Raw genomic sequence first — 19,250 nt, 5'->3', positions numbered from 1 at the left:
GATGAGACTCTGTGTCAAGTGTGTCCATCATTAAGGAAGTGAACCAGAGAACAACTTGATGCTGATTCTTCTCCAGGTCATGGCTACTGTTTTCTTTACAGAGTTTAGGAGGAGACACGAACTTTATAGGAGAAGACAAACTTTTCAGAACATGGAGCTTGAGAGTCTGAGTATCATTGCCTTCTTAGGGTAAAACCTGTGTGACATTAGACTTTGGTAATTGGTATCTGGGGCAGGGCTCAGGCTGGTGACTTGCCTTCTTTGAGAAACTTTCTGAATCCTTTCTCTGCATCATGTTACCACCTTCTACTTTGTATGATGCTTGGCGGTGTCTTTCAGGATCTTTCCTATCCATGGGTTTTGTTTCTCTGGAAATTGTCAGCTCTTCAAGGGTTGGGAAGATCTCCTGGAGAAGGGAATGGCTACCCACTCCAGTATTCTTGCTTGAAGAATTCCATGGACAGAGGAGCCTGGTGGGCTGCAGTCCATGGGGTCACATAGAGTTGGACACAACTGAGTGATATCACTTCACTTCTTTGAGGCTCCAGGTATGGACCTTTGGGTTGGGAGGGATCTTCAAGATTGTTTAGTCTAACCTCTTAACTTTTAACCCTCTCCGGGACCCCACTCCACCAACTGGTTTCCACTGTTTTGAAACCCAAAAATAGGCTTGCCTCCGGCAGGTCTTTGAGGAAAATAGCTAAGTAGTAGCATTAGCTGGCATTCATGTGCCTCCTTATCTCACAAGCAGGGGGCGGGGGCGGGGGGCATCGCTGAGGCACAGGAGGAGATGTGATCTGCCTGGGGCTACATACCTGGAGAGTGTTGAGTTTAGGATTTGAACTTAGATCTACCCAGATCCTTCCATGACACCAGCCTGACCTACTAAAGGGACTGAGAAACTCAACCAGCAGCAAGGACTGCACAGACTCAACTCTTGTCAGATTCTGACAACGTGACCAGAAGCAGGAGTCCCGTCCAGTACTCACATCAGGTGGTCGCACATTGCATCTTTGGAGCTGCTCTCCCCTAGAGGTGCTGCTGCGGGGTCCGGCTGTGCGTCCCCCTCCTGGGCTGAATCAGAGGGACACATGAGCGTCATCACAGTCCTCAGGCAAGGGATATTTTCCTTCCCCTTTGCTTATCAACAGAGAAAACCTTCTCAACTGACAATCCTTCCCTCCACTCCCAGCCCTCTCCACCTAGTGAGAACCACCATGAGCTCTGTATCACAGGCTGCCCTTCCCCCGTGCATGAGCTCATGACATCTTTCCAGCTACTCTCTGAGGTGGTGGTGCTTCCCAGATAGCTCAGTGGTAAAGAATCCGCCTGCCAATGCAGGAGACATGGGTTTGATCCCTGAGTCAGGAAGATCCCCTGGAGGAGGAAATGGCAACCCACTCCAGTATTCTTGCCTGGGAAATCTCATGTACAGGGGAGCCTGGTGGGCTACAGTCCATGGGGTCTCAAAGAGTCGGACATAACTTAGTGACTGAACATGCACGCACTCTCTAAGGCAGGGATAACAGATGCCACTGGGGGCTTCCCAGGTGGCTCAGTGATAAAGAATCCACCTGCCAATGCAGGAGACACGGGCTCAATCCCTGGGTCAGGAAGATTCCCTGGAGGAGGGCATGACAAGCCACTCCAGTATTCTTGCCTGGAGAATCCCATGGACAGAGGAGCCTGGTGGGCTACAATCCATGCAGTCGTAAACAGTCGGACACAACAGAAGCGATTAACACCCACTGATACCACTGACAGCTGAGGAAGTGAGCATGGCACTGGTGGGACCTGCTGGTAACCACCCAGCTAAGGGGTGAGATGTAGAGCCTTAACCCCTCCCTGGGTCGCACCTCCTGCCCCATTTCCTGCCCTCGGCTGTGCTCACCTCCCAGTTACTCCTCAGCCCACTGCCTTCTGGTGTCTGCCACCGCCCCCATCCTCAGTTCACTCGCTCGTTTATTTGCTCAACAGATGCTTATGGAGCATCTGCTTGATGGCAGGCACGGATCTAAGTCTGGGGTGGCAAAGAAGCGTCCCAGCTGGAACACCCTCCCTCTGACCTGGACCTGGGCTGGGAGCCGAGTCCTGTCCCCTGCTCTTGCCGTGGTGGCCTGTTCATGCTGGGTCCCCTGGCAGGGCAGTGACCTGGCAAACTGTAGGGATGCTGCGTGGTGGTCCACAGCCGAACCTCCAGTGTCTAGAATGAGCTCAGGACACAAGAGCTGCTAAGCTAAGTGTGTTGAATGAACGTATCCATGAGGTGAGCCCTGACAGCTTGTCAGCTTGCTTGAGACTAGGACCGTGGTTCTCAACCAGGAGGGAGTTTACCCCTAAGGGGACATTTAGCCATGTCTGGAGACATTTTTGGCTGTTACACTGGAGTGGGGCGTGGGCACGCAGTGGGTAGAGGCCAGGGACGCTGCTCAACACCCTAAGTGCATAGGAAAGTCCCCAAAAGTGACGTGCGTGCTCAGTCACTCAGTTGTGTCCCACTCTTTGCAGCCCCGTGGACTGTAGCCCTCCAGGCTCCTCTGTCCATGGGATTTCCCAGGCAAGAATACTGGAGTGAGTTGCCAGGTCCTTCTGTAGGGGATCTTCCCGATTCAGGGATCGAACCCACATCTCCTGCATTGGCAGGCGGATTCCTTACTGCTGAGCCACCAGGGAAGCCGATCTAGCCCACATGGCAACATTAACACTCAGGATGAGAAATCCTAGGCCGAGGCCTCTACTTCCAGAACTCTGCTCCAAGAGCTCATGTCTTTAGTTTTATCTGTCACCCCTGGTCATTCAGGGCAAATAAATGCTCACAACTCGGAGTTCTTTCTTCAGGCTTTTTTTTTTTTTTTAAAGAGATAAACCCCAGCTGGTTGTGAAAGAGCATTAGACAGCGCCGCAAACTGCTGATGGCAGAGAGACGCCTTTGAAAGGCCCCTGCCTGGGATACTTCCACGGGGAAAGGACGATTCCCGTCGTGTGTTCTGACACCCCTCATGGCCCCGGCAGCCTGTGCTGCTCCCTGGCTGACTGGCTCGGCACAAAGCCTGTCTCTGTTCATCGTGTTACGTCTGCTGAACCTGGGCCTGGAGGGGACCTAACCTTGCAGTGTGACAAGGACAGGGGCCTCCAGACAACAGAGGGGCGTTTTCAATGAGACGCAGACTTTTTCTTGTCCATCAGCCTGGAGGGACCCACAGGGTCATCAGAACCCACCCTGAACACTAAGGTTCCCTCGGCGTCTCTTTGGACCGACCTGGGTCATTGTCCTTCAGCGTGGCGATCTCTCCTTCTATCTTTCTGTGGTGTTCGGTCACTTTCTGGAGTCTTTCCTCAAGGTTCACGATCGTCTGGGAGTGCTGCTTGATTTGTTCCTTGTATTCCATGATTTGTTTTTCAAATTCGTGCTTCTGTGATTTTTGCTCCTCTTGGAGGGCCATTACTGTGTGCTGTTGCAGCTGCATCCTCTCCTCCATCACGATCTGGGGAAACAGACATGGTTCATGTGATCGTGGGAGCTGGGTAAGATGATGGAGAACAGGAACAACATGGCCCCTCTGCACGCACTGGCACTGAGCTCTGCCTGCCCCAGGACCTTTGCACGTGCTGTTCCCTCTGCCCATACACTCCTCCCCCAGCTCCTCATGAGGCTGATTCCATGTGTGCTGGGCTGCAGCTCCAATGTCACCTCCTCTGAGAGGCCCTCCTGGACTGCCTATCTAAAGGAGACATCATCCTGTTTTATTTTCCCTGAGGTGCTTATTGCCATGTGAACCATCTCGTGTCTTTATTTCTCGCTCCCACTAGAATGGAAGCTCCATGAGGGCAGAAACTTACCCTTTACCTACCAATATGCCCACAGCATCAGAGCCCAGATCCCTGCCACAGCATCTAGACCCAGATGCTCAATAAGTACTGGTTGAGTTAATGAGTGAACAACTTTATAAGAAAAAAGTGAATAAATCTGTATTTCTTAAAAATAAAAGTTACCAGTGGCCTCCTGATGGTGAGTCACACCTCTTCCCATAACCACCCTCCCCGCCTGCAGCCGCTCCGCACACCTGAGTCTCAGTGCCTCATCCTTGCTCCCCTCCCGCTCCCCTACCCCTTTCTCTGCTCTCAGGATGAGGTCATTCTCCTGCCACCTGGATGACATCATTCTCCTGCTCTCGGGATGATGTCATTCTCCTGCCACCTGGATGACATCATTCTCCTGCTCTCGGGATGATGTCATTCTCTCGCTCTCCATTCCCTGTTAACACGATGGGCCTCTGATCTCCTCCGGATGCAGAAATTCTCTGCCCCAGATGCTCACACACGCCCCCTCCTTCAACCATCACTCCGAGGAGGCTCTCCTCCAACTTTAGTCTTCATGTCTCACTTCCTGCCCCAAATCTAACATGCCACCAAAATTTTGGGCAACTTTTGAACTTTGATATCCCTACCCTCGGTTCAGTCTGAATGCTTTATCTTCTCTGGGAGATAGTCTCTCTCCCACAAGAGACCTGCCCCCATCCCCAAGCCCAACCTCTATCTTTCCAGCAAATCCATGTGCCATCACTGCCCGGCTCCATGGTGCCCTGGCTGGAAGCTGGCCCGCCTCCTTGGCTCCTCCCTCTCCTCGGCACTCCTGTCCTGTCCATCAGCTAACAAGTCCTGCCATTTCTCTGGTAACTCCCTCCATAGCAACTCCTTTTTCCCACTCCTCTGCTACCCCGTGTGTCCAGGTCCTGTGATTCAGGACCTTGGGAACGGCCACCATGTGCCACACCCCTGAGCTGCTGTTTCCAAGCCCAGTCCCTCTCATCTTCCCTCTGTGGTACTTCTGCCAGGTCAGTCCTCATTACGTCCTTGTCCACAGACCTGTCGGTTAAACGTGTGAATGACAGGTCATTGCAATATTGAGCCCTGATGGTGAAGGGCCTTGAATGTCAAGCTAAAATTGAAAAATTCTGTCTTAAATTCTATGGAATCATCACTGACCCCTAAAGTCCAGGACTGCTCAGTATGATCCTGGGAGTAGCCTGAATTATATCATCTTAGAAGGCCCCGGAGAGAGGGTGTCATAGCTTCTGTCTACCTTTCATACTAAATTAATGCTTCTCAATGGGGGTGATTCCCCCCAGCTTCCCCCAGCACTGGGGGAGATTTGGCAAAGTCAGAAGACATTTTTGGTTGTCACAGCTGGGGGTAGGGTGCCACTGGCATCTTCTGGGTGGAGCTCAGTGGGTGCTGTTGCACATCCTGTAATGCACAGGACAGCCCCCCCACCCCCGTGAGAGTTACCCCCCCAGCACATCAACAGTATGGAGGCTGAGAACCCCTGGTCTAAACCACACATGGCATCGTGATCGTGCATTGAAGGGAAAATTCTCCTGTCCCCGGAAGGCACTAACTTACCATTTTCGTCTTTGCAGTTTCCAGTTCAGCTAGTGTTTCATTTAATTTCATGGTGAGGTTCTCTGCTTTCAGACTTTCAGCCGTCTTTGTTTTCTGAGCCTTTTCTAGCATGGCCAGTGCATCATTTAATTTATTATTTAAAATGTCTTCTTTTTGCATTTTTAAATCCATTTCCTAGACAAACAGCAAACATCAAATGAACAGAAATTCAGGTGTAAATATTTACCCCAGCCTCCCACTTCCCCTGTTTTCAGAGAGGAGGGGACCTCTGTTCTGTTATTGTTCTGTTGATCCTTTTAAAGTCCAAAGTCCATGCTTTCTCTGGAAGGTTCCAATTATTGCAGAACTCAAATTCAGCTGAGATCTATCTCCTTGGGATTTCTGGCCCCTGAGTTCAGTTCTGTCACCTGGAGCTCATTGAACAAGTTTTATTTCTCTCTTATGAGACAGCCCTTTAAATATTTGAGAAGGCTGTCATGTCTCTCCCTAAATCTGTCTTCCAGGATAAATGTGCCGAGTTCTTCACCCCCTAGTCATAGGACCTGTGTTCAGGACATTCCTCCAACTTACTCTGTGACTTAGGCCCTGGGATGACCTCCCCTGGGGACCCTGGAAAGGTTAGACTCCAGTCGCTGTGTCCCCAATATCTTCTACCTTCTCCTCGGACCCATTCTTTCCACCTTTGTCAAAATTCTACTCTCTTTCTTGAGTCCCTCCTCAAACAGTGCAGAAAGTGGGCTTTGTGACAGGCACTGTGCTGGGGCTGGATGGACTTCATCTATTTATTTGACTTCACTTTTTAGAGCGGTTTTAGGTTCACAGTAAAACTGAGCAGAAAATTCAGAAAGTTTTTCTTTAACTCCTACCCCCGCCAGAGGCACAGCCTCTCCTACCATCAACATCCCTCATCGGATCATCTCATTTGTGATAACTGATGAACCTACATGGACACGTCATTAGCACCTAAAGTTCATAGTTTACGTAAGGGTTCAACTTGGTGGTGTACACTCTATGGATCTGGACAAATGTATGATAACATGTATCCACCATTATGGAATCACACAGAATAGTTTCCCTGTCCTAAAAACCCTATGTGCTCCATCTATTCATCATCCTCCCACCCCTTACCAATCCCTGATCTTTTTATTATTGCCCTAGTTTCACCTTTTCCAGAATGACACATAGTCGGAACCATATTGTATGTAACCTATTCATGAACATTAATCCTACCTGAAACATATTCAGGCTTTCCTAGTGGCTCAGATGGTAAAGAATCTGCCTGCAATGTGGGAGACCTGGGTTCGATCCCTTAGTTGGACAGATCCTCTGGAGGAGGACATGGCAACCTACTCCAGTATTCTTGCCTGGAGAATCTCCGTGGACAGAGGAGCCTGGTGGGCTATAGTCCATAGGGTGGAAAAGAGTTGGAAACGACTGAATGACTAAGCACAGCACAGTGCAAAACATATTCTCGAGGTGCAGTGCTAGGCATTCCCAGACTCTGTTGGTGGCAGTGAAAACTGGTATGACCTTTCTGAGAGGGTCACTTGGGAACCTGTTTCACGAGCCTAAAAATGTTCATATCCTGTGACCCACTGATTCCACTTTTGGAGATGTATCCTAAGGACATAACCCCACACGTGCACAAAGCCCCTGACACAGAGCTGCTCAGCCAAGCATTTTTCACTCCACTGAAAAGTGAGAGACACCCCCGTGCCCAAGGGTAAATGAATCAAGGTTCACTCAACACAGTGCAAACCCAAGTCATCCTTTACTGGCGTGTTGTAGAAGAAAGTTCAATGAAATGTGGACATACTTGTAACACATTAAGTCAAAACGCCTGCACAGTGTAACAGTGTAAATAACTTTGTAACAAATCGATATTTGTCCATGTCTGTCATAGTGATCATCATAAAGCTGGTCTGGAAGGAATCACATCAAAATGTCACTAGAGGACTTCTTTGGTGGTCCAGCGGTTAAGAATCTGTGCTTTCAACGCAGGGAGTGTGGGTTCAATTTCTGGTCAGGGAACTATCATCTCACACACCGCATAGCGGGGCCAAAAGAAAAAATAAAATAATTCCATTACTGGTAACTCTGTTCGGTGGACTCATGAATGATTTTTCCATGCTTCTTAAAATTTCTAGAGCAAACAGTTACTCCTTTTCTTTTTTTTAATTTATTATTAATTTTTTGGCTGTGTCACACAATATGTGGGATCTTAGTTCCTCCACCAGGGACTGAACCCACACATCCTGCATTGGAAGTGTGGAGTCTTAACCACTGGACCACCAGGGAGATCCCAGGTGCTCCTTTTATAACTGGGAAATGAAACTGATTTTTTTTTTTTGAAACAAAACAGAGCATGGTTCTCATCATGTGATGCCTGTGAGCCTTGCCTGGGAGAAGCTTCATTCTCTCCGTACCATCACTGAACTCTGTTCTTATTTGGGGTCATGATGTGGTCGTTACTGTTGAGAAGTCCCAGTGCAGACAGTGTGTGGACCTGGCTGGAGGAGGCGCTTCCTGGGGGTCAGCGGCAGGCACAGCACAAAGCAGAAGCACTCCAGCTGTCCCCGCGGAATCCACAAAGAACTGAGATGGTTTATTTGATGGGCCATGAAGTTGCCTCAGGGCAGAACACGCTGCCTGGCATCTCTGCTCCTTGCCAGCTACTCAGCAGCTTACTCAAGTTCAGGGTTCCAGCAGGTCTGAATTTATTTTTCTCCCCTCTCTCCTGTTTCTCTCATACAAATCCTGTTTTCACCTGTAGAGATGAAATCAGTTTTTCAAATGCTCCCCTGTGTGTGCAAGTAAAACGGCATGCAAATAAGCCTCTCTATGTCTGACTGGGTCTTTGACCTTGAACTTCCTTGGTCTGTCCTGGTGAATGGGCAGCCCCTGGGGTGGAGTCCCATTTCTTAGCACCTGATGTGATGCCATCAGCCTGCCTGCCGGGTTGTCACAAGATCTTGCCCTCTGGTGTCACTGTTGTTTTCTCTAAGGCTGTTGTTGAGGATGCTGTTGGTTGCCTTACAGAGTCCCCTCTGTCATGATCCTGAGGACAGATGTTCTCTGGGTTGAGTACCCAGAATGGTCTAATTTCCAGGAGCACTTGGTCCATTTTGTCTAGTGAACTACACAACCACTGGGTGTTCGCTCTCACTGTGCTAATAAAAACTGTGACCCATTCATTGATTTTGTGATACACACTTTTTTTTGGTATGCATTAATCTCATTCCTGATCCATTTTCTGACCCAAATAATCTACTTTAAAATTCTAATTCCTCCTTTTCTCCTACCCCTAACTGAAGTATTTTATGGACGAGCCATGAGAATCATTGGGGAAACAAGTCTGCATGGAGAGATGGCCCCTCTTGGGCTCCCTCTTGGGCAGCGTCCACCTGCCCACAAGGAGTCCTGCACATGTGCATCAGCCCAGAGCTGACAACTCTCACATCATTTCACCCAGCTCATCCTCTGGACACGTTCCAGTTGGTCAAGGCCCCTCTTAAAGTGGTGCTAGGGTGTGCACGCGTGCATGTGCATGCTCAGTTGTGTCCGACTCTTTGCAACCCCATGGATTGTAGCCCCGCCAGTCTCCTCTGTCCATGGGATTTTCCAGGCAAGAATACTGGAATGGGTTGCTGTGCCCTCTTCCAGGGGATCTTCCCAACCCAGGGATTGAACATGTGTCTCTTGCATTGCAGGCAGATTCTTTACCACTATGCCACCTGAGAAGCCCATACAGATAGGTAATCCAGACATGGTTTACTGGCACCTTGAGCAGCGTCGTTCCAAAAGCACCAGCACCACTTGGACTGCTGTTAAAAGTACAGATTCCTGAGTCCACTCTATAGAGAGTGAATGAGAATCTCTTGGGCTAAAGTCCAGGGATTGGGCATTTAAAATTACGCCCATCCCCCACAGTGATTCTGTGTATATTAATGTTAGGGAAACGTTCTTCAAAGAAAATGATCCAAGATTGATGTGAACAGACTTAAAGACTTGTTTGGTCCCATCTGGTCTAGACAATCCTTTGAAATTGTGTTTGCCTGTATTTGAATCTAACTCACTATTGTCAGGTTGTCTGCTTATCACTTGCCGTGACTTTTGAGATATTGACCTGTATCTGTGTGTGCGCATGTGTGTGCCCTTTGTACTGCTGGGACCTAGGAGGGTGGAATTCAGTCCTCCAGCTTGGAGATGCCTAAGACAAGGTCCTGGGTAACAACGTCAGCTTCTGCTGTGTCTCCTATTCCCAGTGAGAGTTGTAAACGTGGTTTGATGATGAAGATGCTGATAGCGAAGGTGACAGGTTCTGGTGGAGAAACAGCACCAAGGCGGTCGGACACGGACCCCAGGCAGCTGAACCCACAGCAAGCTTAAGGACAGAGAGAGGAGCGGTGAGGATGAGGGGGTCCTGGCGTCAGACGGTCCTGGGTTCAGACTCTGGCCCTCCACTTGGTGGCTGTGAGCCAGTAGTAATGACAACAATAATAAAAGCAGCCAACACACGCAGCATTCACTGAGTGTCAGGTGCTTGTCTGTGTGTTAGACATGAAGTCTCCCAACTCCACGAGGGTGATCTATTGGATCATCTGTATGTCATAAGTGGGGAGAGCAAGGCACAGAGGTGCTAACTGTTGTCTAACGTCCCACAGCCAGATGGCGGCAGGGGTGGGATTTGAACCAGACCGCCTGCCCCCAGAGCCCAGCACTCAGTCACGCCTGCTCCTCTTTCCTCTTAGAGAGGCATACCTCCTTCTGCTTGGTTATGCGGTTCTCCAGATCTTGGACCTTTTTCTTTTCCTTCTCTATGGCCTCCTTTGCTTTGTTTTTCTCGTAGGCGATGCTGCTCTCGGAAATCTGGAAGTCAACAACAAGTGGTCTGAGGGTGCGTGCGTGAGAAAGGAAGGGAAGTGACACCCAAGGGGAAAGCCAGCATTAGTAATAGTTGACACCTGTGAGTCAGGGCTGGGGAGCTAGAGCTCAAGGAGCAGGATGCCCGTTGGAGAGAGACATGAGAACCGGAAGTCAAGTCATGGTTAGTTAGCTATGTCCTCGACAGAGAGAGTTATTCGTCATTCAGGGTTTCTAGGCTGGTGTGCGGGAAGCGACAGGCTGGTGAGTGCTCAGGTCAAGGCGGTTGACGCTGAGCCACTGACTAAACTACTAAATGGACAGATGATGGCACCAACGTGGTCCCTTGTTGGTACCTGGCTTCCTGGGAGGTGGGGCAAGTGAGGCCAAGGGCAGGGGTGGGGGTAGGGGGATGCCTCCTCTCCCAGTAGGCCTGATGTCTGTGGCTTCAAAGGACACTTGCGGTCTCTCTCCAGCCTATGAAGGCTAGGGTCTAAAAACCGAAGTCCAAGACAGTTTGCTGCAGAGAACATTTACCCCATAGATCCTGAGATGGGGAGGGGGTTGGAACCCAACCTCACCTACACAAGCCCCAGGAGGGACACAGCCAGAGTGGGGTCAAGAAACTATTTGCAGCTGTTGAAACTCTTGCAGTGATGCCTCCCACATAAATATAATGTTCACAAGAACATTTTAATGAAATAAATTATTTATCTATGGGTAAACAAAAGACTGGAAAGAAATGTACCAGAATGTAAATAATGGCTATTTTGGGGGAATTGAGATTATGGTCATTTATATTTTCTTCTTTTCAGTGGTCTGGATCTTCTAAATTTTCTTTAGTGAATGTGCATTGTTGGGTAAAAAGGGAAAACTATTGAAAACTGTTATGCTTTGGGGATGGATGGTCCTGGAGAAAAGATGATCTTCCCAACAACCCTGTGGTTCCAGCATCATGCCCTTGGCCCCCATCCCCACTGCCCTGCACTGCACAGGCCTCGCTGCTGCACCTGGGCTCTGACTCTCCTCCCTGCATGGGCTTGGCATTTTCCCACTGCCAAGTCTGCCTGAGACCGTCCAGCCCCCACCCTGCCAGGCTGCGTCCTGCCTGATGTAAGAGGCCACTGCATGCTCTGTGGGAGGGCGTGCTTCCTTATTTTGTGCCGCTTGGAAAATTACAAATGAAAATGATAATGATGAGGCTGCCTGCTCTGTAAATGCTGCACATGAGTGCCTGCACCGCGTACTGAATGCAACCCCCCCAGTGGCATCTGCCTTCCATATTGCAGGTGAGGACATGGAGGCTGTAAATGAGGCAGTGCGAGGATGAGTAATGGGCCAAGGTCGCACCACTGGGGGCCAGTTCAGACGCCAGTGCCCCGCCCCAGCCATTCTGCCACCTGGTGTCTGGACCTTGCCTGAGCTGTCCTCCTGATTGAAGCCCCACCTGACCTGCAGGCAGGAGATGCGCCTGTGTGTTCATACGTAGGCTGGCACAGAGTCTGCCACCCTGCTCAGCAGGGGCGCACGCTATAAAAGTCCACCCTTAGCCCACATGTATAAGGGAGGCCTGGGGGATGCCACTGACCACAGTCTGGGTTCTACCCCTTAACTTGCTTGCTCGGTGTCAGTGCTCCCTCACCCTGTGTGGACTCTGACCTCACTTCCCTGCCAAGGTCTCTGCTTGTCCCGCCCCCATACCCCGCCATGCACATCATCCTCCCCACTCGATCTGGACTCTGAGCTCACCCGGGCAGGTGTTTCACAATGAATGCACGGACTCCTCGCAGCAAATCTCTGTCACTGCACCCACATCACAGATGAGGGCATAGACAGAGGCTTGCCTGGGGTCACACAACATGTTAGGGCAGAGCTGCAGCTGGAACTGGAATCCACTCGTTTGGCCACACAGCTCTCCTGCTACGCCTCACTCTGCCCCCGACTCTGTGGCTCCCTCTGGCTTTCCCGCCCTGATCCCTCCCCTTTGGTTTCCATCTTGTTCCAGTGTGATTTCATTCTTCCCGCCCTGCCCCCACCCCCCGGGCTAAGTCAGGCGACCTCCTTTGCACTTGGGACCCCTGACCTGGGGCATTCTCTTCCCTCGGATGTAGTGTTCCTCTGCCCTCCAGGTCTCACTCCATGTCACCAAATACGAGAGGTCCTCCCTGCCTGTGGGCCACTCTCTAACTCATGCTGGCTTTATACAGCCTGTGGCTCTGGGGTCACCTGGGCGTTTGTTTACATGGCTGTCTGCCCTCCGTCCTGGAGCGGAGGGCCCACGAGGGTATGGCCGTGGCCCGTCTAGGGCTCTGCAGTATCCCTGACACCCAGTAGGGCCTGGCACACGGCAGTTACACAGAGCCCCTGTTTGACTTTCAGGGTGCCACTCGGCATTCATCCCTCCTCTTGGCCTTGGGGATCTGCCTTCATGGTGGCTCCAGGCAGGTGAAGCTGGTGAGCCCAGTTCCCAGGCTTGTAGGGGTGGATGTCACCAGCTCTGCCCCAGCCTGGCGCTTGGACTCCCCTCCCCGCTCCCATGTCACTCTCCTCCAGGGTGTACTTCTCATTTGTTCCAGGAGGCACTGACCCCTGGCACTTATTTGATGTGACTGCCGTGTGAGCTGGTTATGTACCTGTCTGCTCCATCTTCCTCTGCAACGTTTGTCTCTACACCTGACCGTCAGCCCAGGGAAGGTCTACTTGGGAGTCTCTGAAACTAGGAGGCTGGAGCCAGGAGGGTGTTGTTCTGCTGTGCCCACTCTCGGTTGCCTCTTAAATACCTTTCAGTGATGAGGAGGAAGAGGATGCTGGCTGAAGGACTGACCCAGACTCCAACCAGGGATCTCCCCTGGAGGGCATCTCTCCTCCCCAGGCAGTTGACCAGCAGGGCTTATGGAGATGGTCCTCTGTGGGTGAGGGCAGGTCTAAGCACTTAATATACACTGTGCTGTGTGCACTAAGTCGTTTCAGTCGTGTCCGACTCTTTGCAATCCCGTGGACTGTAGCCCATCAGCCTCCTCTGTCCAGGGGATTCTCCAGGCAAGAATACTGGAGTGGATTGCCATGGCTTTCTCCAGGGGATGTTCCCAACCCAAGGATTGAACCTGCGTCTTTATCGCCACTTCGGAAGCCCCGATGAACATAACTGGTTTAATCTCATGATGCAGGGGTAGTTAGCCTCCCCAGGTTATGGATGAGGAAACCGGTCCAGGAGGTGAGGTGGTCTGCCTTAGGGTCATACAGCTGGTGAGTCCTGTGATGTGACATTGGCCACTCTGATCAGAGGCACTGCTCCCCATCAGCCTGCTTTACCACCTGCTCTAATCCGGGTACCAAAACACAGTCTCGCGTCTGGTCCTGAAGCTGCCTCCAAGGGCTTTCGGCGGCCACCACCCACCCCCTCTCCCCCCATACCTCCTTCTGCTGTGTTAAGTGGTTCTCTAGATCTTGCACCTTCCTCTTTTCTGTCTCTAAGGCTTCCTTTGCTTTTCTTTTCTCATGGGCCATGCTGCTCTCCAAAACCTGAAAATCAATGACCGGTCTTTTTGGTTGCCTGCACACTTAGCGGGGGAAATTGCTAGTAAGCATGATACCAATAATAACAACAGTAGCTCAAATGGTGGGGGCTGGTCTTACGTGCCAGGGCCCAAGGCCAGTGCTCCTCGCCCAGTTTATTCTCATAGCATCCTCATCCATAGAGAAGTTGTGTCCCCATTTTATAGGTGAGGAAACTAAAGAGGGGAAAGTTACTGAGGGCCCCGGGGTCCTGCAGTTTGTTAGTGGAGAGGCCAGGACTGAGCCCTGCATATTGTTTGTGTGCGGAGGCCCCGGCAGGGAGCCAGTGAGGAAAGGCGACCAAGCTTGCCTTATTACAGAGTCTGAGTTCTTATCATCGTGCCAGGCAGCCTCTCTGATAAGAAGAAGAATCTCATTAATAATGGAATTTCCCATTATTGAAAAAAAATCTCTGAAATAGAATCAGGTTTCTAGAGGAGGGCAGTGTATTGAATTAATGAGCCACACATACCAATTTCTGGAAGGGAAGGGGACCAACCTCACAAGGGAAGCTTTGAGAGGATGGGAGGGCTGTGGTTAGTATTTAGTGCCCATAATCAGGGATTTTTTTATCCAGGAAGCAACTTGCTGATGAGCCGTTCAGTTAAGTGGTTTATGCAAATTGCAGAAGGATAGAAGCTGCCGGCAAAGCCCCTGTTTCTAGTCACTGCAAGAAAGGGCACCTCAACTCTCAAATAGGTTATTATTATTATTACTTTTTTATATGCACCAAACTTAAAGTCTTTATTGAATTTGTTGCAATATTGCTTCTGTTTTATGTTTTGGTTTTTTGGCTGCAAGGCATGTGGGATCTTAGCTCCCCAACCAGAGGTCAAACCCACCCCTCTGGCATTGGAAGACAAAATCTAAATCACTGGACTACCAGGGGAGTCCCTGGAATGGGTTGTATTTTAAACACCAGCTTGGCTGTCAGATGTCTGGAAGTTGGAACGTGGTTTCCATTACAGCTGGTGGTTAGGGTCCTAGATTAGCCTGCAACAATATTCAATCCATAATATGGATGAAATAGTATATACTTATGTATATTTTTTTCAGTGAAGAGCAGTTTAAAAAACTCCAACACTCAGCGGTTCCAATACCAGCCCTCAATGAAGCAGAAGAACAGTAACATCATGGAAGCTCCACGTTTATTTTGAAGTTTGAGGCGGGTTTAGGGGTAAGACACTTTGCTGTCCCATTGCATCTGATCTCACATCGACACTCAGGACTTTGCCATGCAGCTGAGCTGGGCACCACAGGGAAGGCTGTCCTTGCACAACTCATGCCAAAGTTCTGTCCCCATTTGGATACTTTGCTCCCACATGCCTGGGCAGGTCATGGGAATTAACCTTTAAAGTTTCCTCCAAACCAGCCTTGTGACCTAGTGATTCTGTTGTTCCTAGAGATTCATCTGACAGTGTGGTGCATGCATGCGTGCAATATGTTTAGTTGTGCCTGACTCTTTGTGGCCCCATAGATTGCAGCCTGCCAGGCTCCACTGTCCATGGGGTTCTCCAGGCAAGAATACTGGAGTGGGTTGCCATGCCCTCCTCCAGGGCATCTTCCCGACCAGGGATGGAATCCATGTCTCTTGTGTCTTTTGCATTGGCAGGCGGGATCTTTATCACTAGTGCCACCTGGGAAACCCCTGACAGTGTGGAGGAAGGTCTAATGGAAAGAAAAATCACATGACCATCTGAAGTTGATCAAAGCCCATGTCTGGGATTCTGATCTCTTATTTCCCAATAAGAAGTCACGAAGAGGTCCTGCTGGGAGGAGTGGGCTGATTCCAAGGTGTGGGTGACCTGGCCACAACTCCTATTGCTTTGGGGCTGTCTACCATCAGCCTGTTCTTAAATTTCCCTTCTGAAGTGCCCCATGACCTCAAGATCGCTCAGTTCAAGGGGCTTCCCCATCCCTGTGCAGATGACCTCTCAGTGACATTTCACCCCAGCGAACCCTTGGGAGACCCTCCTCTTCCTCATCACCCCTGGAGAAATAACTCAGGACCAGGCACTGACACTGTTTACACAGGCCCGCAGAGCACATCTGTACCGGAGACCTGAGTGAAACCCAACATGTAAACACCTCCCCTCCCTGGATAGGATCAAACTGCATGAGCTCTGCTCAGCAGGTTCCTCACTTCTCCCTTCCCGGGGGGCGGGCAAGGACTTCACTCTGAGAGGTAGGGATGTGGTGGAGGGTTAGTACAGTAAGTGCCTAAACAGCACTGGAAGTGCAGTGATGGTATTAATAGCCACCATTCATTGAGTGATGATTCTGGGTCAAACTCTTCACTGTACATGATCTCACCACTATCTCACAGCCATCCTTTAAAGAAGGTAGGTACTGAGCCAGCAAGTAGCCCAGCCGGAATCTGAACCCATGTCTCATCTGGATGCAAAGCTTCACTCTTCACCCCTTTACACTGTCCAAGGATTGAAGCACAAATGAGAGCATCTAATAAAAATGACCCAAGGATCTGAGGGTGACCAAAGGTAAGTACATTTAAGTGAACAATGTAATAGGGCTTTCCCCAAAGCTAGTTTGGACACATCAGCAGAAATACATCTTTGACTAGGGAGAGGACAGTCCTGCTCTAGGTCACTGCATGCTGGAGAACTGTGTTCAGTTTTGGCTACAAACAGTTTAGGAAGAAAACAGATGATGGGCTGCAAACCCAGACACCTGTAGGGGCTCAACAGTTACCTGAAATGAAATGAGTTGTGTTGAATGCAATAGGGAATGGTGGGGACTGTGGCAAACATCTGCTACTTGGTTTGGCTCCAGTCCATTTCTGCCGCAAGTGGAAAGGAGGGCCAGATTTCCCAACTTTTCAAGAGAGGATGGGAATCTGGATTTGTTAGTAAATATTATGAATTTAAGATAAAACACTTTAGGACCAAGCATAACACATCCATGGGCCCTTTTCAGCCAGTGAGCTGCTAATCTGTCACAGGTTAGAGCAGCTCAGAGGAGGGGACCAAGGCCAGGCTCCAGGCCTGTGAAGGGCATTTGTGTCTGGAGAGGAGCCGGTGCCTCTATTCTTATGCATCTAAAAGGTTATTCTGTGGAAGAGAAAGCAGACGGGTCTTGCAGGAGCCCAGAGTGGTGGGTGGAGGGTTGAAACCCTTTCTGAGAGAGAATCTCAGTCAACTCAATCTAAAGGAAGAATTTTCTGCCAGCCCAAGGCATCAATACTGGGATGGACTGCCCTGGGCTGTAGAATATTTCTTGGTGGTAGAGATGAAGGGTGGGCATTTTAGGATGCTGGAGGATTCACATAGCCCTAAAGTCCCAGGATTCTGAAATTCCTCCATTTTTAGGATTCAGGATGTAATCTCCATGCAGAAAACACTCATGTTACCAATCCCGACGTGTCCCCTAAGACTGTATTTTATGACATTTACAATTTTTGTGTAAATTGTAAGTGCAAGGTTACAACTCTAGGGTCCTCTCCTAGAGTCCCCCCTGCTTCTTCCCAAAGTAGCTGAGCTCCCCCATGGACAAATCCCTCTAGGAAACTCCGCCATGCTTGACTCCCCATCAGCTGTGGTTCGAAACTTACTTCCACATGGCCCTCAAGCTGGGTTTGGGTTTGAGCCGCCTATCTCCCCGAGCTGCGTACCTCCTTCTGGTGGGTTAAGCGGTTTTCCAGCTCTTGGACTTTGCTCTGTTCTTCTTCTAATGCTTCCTTTGCTCGGCTTTTCTCCTGAGAAATGGTCTCCTCCAAAGCCTGAAAACCAATGACTGGCGTTTAACAGACAGAATTACAACGGCGGTAATCTGGATTCTGCTAGGCACTGCATGGGCAGGTGGACTCTTTATTACTCACAGCATCCCCATGGGGAGACTGTGGGCAGCTGAGAGCCTGGCAGGTGGGGTGGGCAGGCCCAGATGAGTGTCCCAGGTGAGTCCATCCTGGCTTCCCGACCTTGACCTGGGCTCAAGCCGGCTCTGCCTCCCTGAGCTCATACCTTCTTCTGGCGGGTTAAGCGGTTCTCCAGCTCTTGGGCTCTCTTCCGTTCTTCTTCTAATGCTTCTTTCGCTCTGTTTTTCTCTTGAGTAATGCTTTCCTCCAAAGCCTGAAAGTCATGACTGTTGTTTAATAGACATAGTTACCATGGTAGGAATCTGGACTCCGGGCCAGGCACTTCACAGATTAACTCTTTCACATCTCACAACAAACCCATGGAAAACTGTGGACAGTATTTCTAGGGTCTAAGAGCATGGGGTCTGGAGTTGGCAGGGTCAGATTAGAGACTGTGGCTGATTCTTCCTAGAGGTATAGTCTTGGGCAAGTGAGAAACTTTAGAAACCTCAGTTTCCCCATCTGTACAATGGGGATAGTAATAGCGCTTCCTGCATTGGGTTGATAGGAGGGGCAGATGAGATGATGAACATGAAATGCTTGGCACATGATGATCATTCACTAGTAAAGATCAATCATTTCTTCTGTCATTTCCACTTTGTTGAAGGAGGAAGTAGGCTTAGAGAGATTAGGAATCTGTTCAGTTTACCAACAAATCACATCAATGGGAAATTGAACCCTGGTCCCTTTGATTCTAGAACCAGTAGTTGGCAAGCTACGGCATGCGGGCCAAATGTGGCCCACTGTCTGCTTTTTTTTGTAAATAAAGTTTTATTGGAACGCCACCATGCTCATCGTGGGTTGCCTTGGCACTGCATCCACAGAGCTGAGAAATCAGGACAAAGACATGACCTGCACAACTGAAAATAGATACTGTGTGGCTCTTCATGGGAAAAGTTTGCTGACCCCTGATCTAAACCATCAGTGTGTGTGTAACTCAGGGCGATGTTGTTAACAGATCATAATAATCATAAAAAAAAGAATGATAGCTTCGTAAGTTAGCCACTCAGTCGTGTCTGACTCTTTGCAACCCCATGTACTGTAGCCAGGCTCCTCTGTCCATGGAATTCTCCAGGCAGGAATACTGGAGTGGGTAGCCATTCCCTTCTCCAAGGCATCTTTCTGACCCAGGGATCGAACCCCGGTCTCCTGCATTGCAGGCGGATTCTTTAATGTCTGAGCCACCACAGAAGCTCTTTAACGGAACCTAGAATTTCTTACCATTGAAGCAGAGTCCTAAGACAGGTCAGGATTTGTGAGGAGGAGCTTAATTAATTTTGACACACATATTTTTAGAAAGGGTGGGGGGTGACAGAGTCATGTTCATTTAAAATCGGGGCACCTACCACTCAAGCCTTTTGGATGAGTCCCTGGGGTCAAGCCAATCAATGTTAAGTGTCTGGGGAAGAATGACCCTCAATGGGACAGTAGTGGACATGAGTGACTGTACTGTCTGTCTGTGGATCCCTGGCTTTGTGTTCCCCTCTGCAAGGAGTGGTGTGCCCTCAGAAGTTTGGTGTGATTAAAGGGGGGTTGATGTTAAACCTTGAAACCCTGT

At 49.8% G+C, this 19,250-nt stretch overlaps 1 protein-coding gene across 4 annotated transcripts in view; it reads right to left on the bottom strand.

Annotated features, from left to right (window-relative positions):
- FHAD1 (forkhead associated phosphopeptide binding domain 1) overlaps nt 1–19,250 on the bottom strand; it is a 160,118-nt gene that overhangs the window by 26,692 nt on the left and 114,176 nt on the right. For 3 of the 4 annotated variants that reach the window (XM_043486194.1, XM_043486195.1, XM_043486197.1), the window contains 7 exons: nt 17,799–17,906; nt 17,450–17,557; nt 13,681–13,788; nt 10,165–10,272; nt 5,404–5,577; nt 3,260–3,485; nt 990–1,074 (listed from right to left, as the gene is read on the bottom strand). In XM_043486194.1, coding sequence (XP_043342129.1) covers nt 990–1,074; nt 3,260–3,485; nt 5,404–5,577; nt 10,165–10,272; nt 13,681–13,788; nt 17,450–17,557; nt 17,799–17,906 — 917 coding nt within the window. The remainder of the gene's footprint in view (nt 1–989; nt 1,075–3,259; nt 3,486–5,403; nt 5,578–10,164; nt 10,273–13,680; nt 13,789–17,449; nt 17,558–17,798; nt 17,907–19,250) is intronic. The other variant, XM_043486196.1, reaches the window with a different exon arrangement.

Source organism: Cervus canadensis, chromosome 13, assembly GCF_019320065.1.
Source record: "Cervus canadensis isolate Bull #8, Minnesota chromosome 13, ASM1932006v1, whole genome shotgun sequence".
NCBI lineage: Eukaryota > Metazoa > Chordata > Mammalia > Artiodactyla > Cervidae > Cervus > Cervus canadensis.
Note: the sequence above shows the minus strand (reverse complement) of the source record. Positions and strands in the feature narration are given on the sequence as shown.